The sequence below is a fragment of the Agrilus planipennis genome, unplaced genomic scaffold (assembly GCF_000699045.2).
Source record: "Agrilus planipennis isolate EAB-ADULT unplaced genomic scaffold, Apla_2.0 scaffold54, whole genome shotgun sequence".
Classification (NCBI taxonomy): Eukaryota; Metazoa; Arthropoda; class Insecta; order Coleoptera; family Buprestidae; genus Agrilus; species Agrilus planipennis.
In genome coordinates this window covers 1,057,850-1,062,257 of record NW_020439000.1, presented here as the reverse complement: position 1 = coordinate 1,062,257, position 4,408 = coordinate 1,057,850, and the positions used below count along the sequence as shown (strand labels likewise).

The 4,408-nt window shown below is 32.2% G+C and overlaps 1 protein-coding gene across 1 annotated transcript; it reads left to right on the top strand.

The window, feature by feature from the left end:
• Positions 1-2,236: 2,236 nt before the first annotated feature.
• On the top strand, positions 2,237-3,890 carry LOC108739764 (proteasome subunit alpha type-5). The gene is made up of 5 exons (XM_025975836.1): positions 2,237-2,359; positions 2,499-2,770; positions 2,838-3,043; positions 3,100-3,329; positions 3,785-3,890. Exons 2-5 carry the CDS (start codon positions 2,499-2,501, stop codon positions 3,869-3,871), a joined length of 795 nt encoding a protein of 264 aa, XP_025831621.1. The 5' UTR covers positions 2,237-2,359; the 3' UTR covers positions 3,872-3,890.
• Positions 3,891-4,408: the final 518 nt, after the last annotated feature.

The window sequence follows — 4,408 nt, the reverse complement described above, 5'->3', positions numbered from 1 at the left end:
TTACATTAATAGTTATTTTATATCTTTAAGACTGTTCAGAGAAAGCAAATAAGACTGGGAATTTTTTCACGATAAATTTATGTTTGCGTGTAGGTAACGGATAAGTTTGAAAAATGCGAAACTTTTTTGTTGGAAATTTACTTAAAGCATTGCGGCTCACATTCGTCCTCTAAAACTGGTGGTAGGAATTCAAAAATTTCCAAAAATAAACGCAGATGTTTGTTCGTTGATCTCGTATAGGTATAGTGTATATGTACGAATGTAGAACGATGTGAACTTGACCACAAAACATCATGCAGTTTGACCTGGTTCCCAACGGTGTTTATATGTATAGAATCAAGGTATTGCCAGATAAATAAACTGAAAATAATGACAATTTAATTCCATTTACACTATGGGGTCCCATAAAATTATAACAGATATAGAAAAATTATAGGCACAAATACAATACTAGAAAAAAGAAAAACAAAATTACTAAAATACGACACGTTATTTAGTTAATAGCTCACTGATCAAAAGATTATCTTGAATCCAGCAAATATTTGTTAATTAATCATTAAAAACCGTCAGTTTCTACTAGTTTCTTACTTTTACAGTAGAACCCGCTTATAATAACATCGAAGGGAAATTGCAAACACGTCGTACTAAGCGGGCGTCATACAAAGCATAGTCTTAGAAAATAAACAACTTTCTATTTTGATTAGTTATTCAGTTTAATAGAGAGAAAAACTACAAATTGTATGAATTTATTAACATAAAAAGAAAAAGAACGATGAATTGTAATATCAATATGCATAAGAAGGGTCAGAAAAATGAGCGAAAATGTTATTATTNATATATACTTATGATTACGAACAAGAGGGAATCGGGAGCTGGACGTCGTATACGCGCCCGAATTATACACAGACTACTGGGATAATTCCGGTGCTTCTCTCCGATACGCCACGACCAACGAGTTGGAGCCGTCGCGACGGCTCTGTGTCCGCGTCGGTCTTGGCAACACCCGTCACACGAGGAATAACGTAAAGACGTAAGACAAGACGCCGAAGACGCTTGTGCGTGTCAAATTTAACGGGTTCTTTGATGTTTTTGATTGCAAATGACACAGTCAAGAACGTATCGGACACGCACACAATAGGGTGCCAAAGACGCTTATCAATTTCCACCCCAATAACTCCAAAACCAATCAAATAACGATTCCGCAACTAGTTTTAGAGTTTGTAAATCCCAGAGAATGACACATTACATTAAAGTTCTTGGTCAATTGTACATCAGTAGATTGACATTGTTATTGATTTTTAATCTTATTATTGGGTAATGTTTCGGAAACGGATGTTAAACAATTTTGTTCATTTTGATTGTAATTTGATCAGAAATTGGTTGAAGACAGTCCACAAAAACGTCTTAAAAAATGTTTAATCAGTTGCGTTGAATCTATCGGTATGAATACCATGAATGAAATCATATTTTACTTGGGCAAAACGTATGCTATAAATCGTTCCAAAACCCTCGAATTGGTTAAAAACAATCATTGCTACATTTGAAATTATGAAATGGCAGTGCAATAATGTGTATATATTATTTTTGCATTTTCAAAACTTCAATAGATTTTACGAATGTAAGAGCATTTTTTGGACTTGGGCGCGGACAATCGTAAAAAAAATGTCATTCATCATGTCAAAAGCCGTCAGCATCGGGCACGGTTTGGCAAAGTATTGTCATTCCATTTTGGCCGCAAACATAAACATTACACGAGCCTGACGCAAACGCAACTCCTACGGAAAACATCGTCTATATTCATGAAAATAAAAAAAAAGCTGCAAACTTTTTATTGGGAAAAAAGCGCCAATTTTTTGTGAATATTTATAAATTCTACGTAGAATTTAAAACTACTGAGAATGCTGTTTGTATATTCAATATTATTTATAAATGTATTGAATATAATTTAGAACATTAATATATTTCAATTTTTGAAAAATTTGTCATACGTATTGTACGTATTTAAAAAACCACCGAAAATAGAAATTTACTATTTTACATTCGTTTTCTGTTTCTAAACGCTGCGTATTTTTGTATCATCATCGATTTCGTTATTTTGATTTCGCAAATGCTGTAATGGAACACCCTGTATATACAATGATCGATATGTGCTTTTTGAACTTATCGCGGCCTCTGTTGTGAATTGTTGGAAGTTTTCGTTAGCGAAGTAACTTGTACTTTGCAGTTACTACTGTTACCGACAACTTATATATCCATCAAAAAGCTGAGTAACAGTAACATAAAAATAAGCCGCTATTTTTATAAATTATTGATAAACTGTTTATTAATTAAAGTTTATAGTGATTTAAAAGTGAAAAAGGTAAGTCTCTTCTACTTTTTCGTTCTTTTTGCATCGTGAATAACAGCAAAATAATTGAAAAAAGTAATTGAAAAATGCATGTCATAGTAACCTAACCTATTTTTAAAATTGAAACAGCTTAAATTTAATTATTTTATAGATGTTTCTCACAAGAAGTGAATACGACAGAGGTGTTAACACCTTCTCACCTGAAGGAAGATTGTTTCAAGTTGAATATGCAATAGAAGCAATTAAATTAGGTTCTACTGCAATTGGAATTTGTACAAGTGAAGGGGTTGTTTTGGCTGTTGAAAAACGCATTACATCAACCCTAATGGAATCCACAACTATTGAAAAGATTGTGGAAATTGATAAACACATTGGCTGTGCAGTTTCTGGACTGATGGCTGATTCAAGAACAATGATTGATAGGTAACTGTTTTGTGTTGACCAAGGGGGGCTTCCAATGAATTAATATGGAGTAATTTTTTTCAAATAGAGCCAGAATGGAATGCCAGAATCACTGGTTTGTGTACAATGAGCGTATGACAGTCGAATCATGTGCTCAAGCAGTTTCAAATCTTGCTATTCAATTTGGAGATTCAGATGATGATGGGGCTGCTATGTCTAGGCCATTTGGTGTTGCAATTTTGCTAGCTGGCATTGATGAAAACGGGCCCCAACTGTTCCACATGGACCCCTCAGGTATAAAAAAAGCTGTAATGTAATAAATTAATAACTACATGCTTGGTTTGTTTTAGGTACATTTGTTGAATTTGATGCGAAGGCAATTGGCTCAGGATCTGAGGGAGCTCAGCAGAGTTTACAAGAGATGTACCATCGTAGTATGACTCTTACTGAAGCAACCACTGCTGCTCTTACAATTCTTAAGCAAGTCATGGAAGAGAAATTGAATTCCACAAATGTGGAAGTGATGACTATGACACCAGACAAACTGTTCCATATGTTTACTAAAGATCAGGTTGAGGAGGTAAGAAAGACTTTGTAATAATTCATCATGTGGCAGTTATAGTGCTAAATGTTGAAGAAGAAATGTAATGTAAAGGAATCTATGAAAATTAATAGGATATTTATTATTTTATTGTAAAAATTAATGGGGTATATATTATGCTATTTATGGAATGAAATAGAAAGAAGTTGCTCTTTTACATTTCAAAAAGTTTGTTAAAGATTTGCAACTGTTTTGGCATATGATGAATTAGGTTCCATTTTTCCCCTTGTAGTAACATTAGATAAAATCAGAGTCAAAAAAAGGACAAGATGGTCCTAAAAGCGAAACGTTGATTTGTTTTATAGGTATGTATAAATAAATTTATTTCACTTTTTTTGACTCTGGTTTGTTCTAATAAATAACTACTTAATTATTTTATTTCATTTAACGTTGACTTTTTACAAGTTATATTACTTATAAATATTTTTTTATAGGCTTTGAAGAAGGTCACATCCCTTGAACACACCAAAGGTGATGTATCCACTCACAGTCAGTCAGAAGTTGTTAGCACCGATTCATAATATTAATTAATTAATATTCTATTCTATTGAATACAATTTTTATTATTGTATTTGATTTTTTTTTCTAATAAATCATTTTAATTGCTATAGTATTTTATTATTTATGTTTCCTGTAATTAACAGTTTGTTATCACTTTCTTAAATTAAAATTACACAATAATTCATATCCTAAAGTCAATCAAGAAATTTATTGAGTAAGGCGATGATACCATATGGTAAATATACGTAAAAGTGAAATTATATCGAGTAGAAGCACTTCGTAGAAAATTACGAAATGTGCCTGCTGTTATTTTACTTAATATCGAAACTCTCTCTTTTAACAAAAATACAGGATAAGTTGCAATAATCATAAACATGATGGATTATTCGTTTTGAACACAACATCCTGCAATATTTAAAACTAAGAATTGTGTATATTTAAAATATCACACTGTATATTACTGATTTTATAAGAAATCGTTCTGCTTGGTTTACGTTACATGGGATAAATGGATATTGACATTAGGGTTGCATATCTTTTTTGCTCCTACTTTGAGG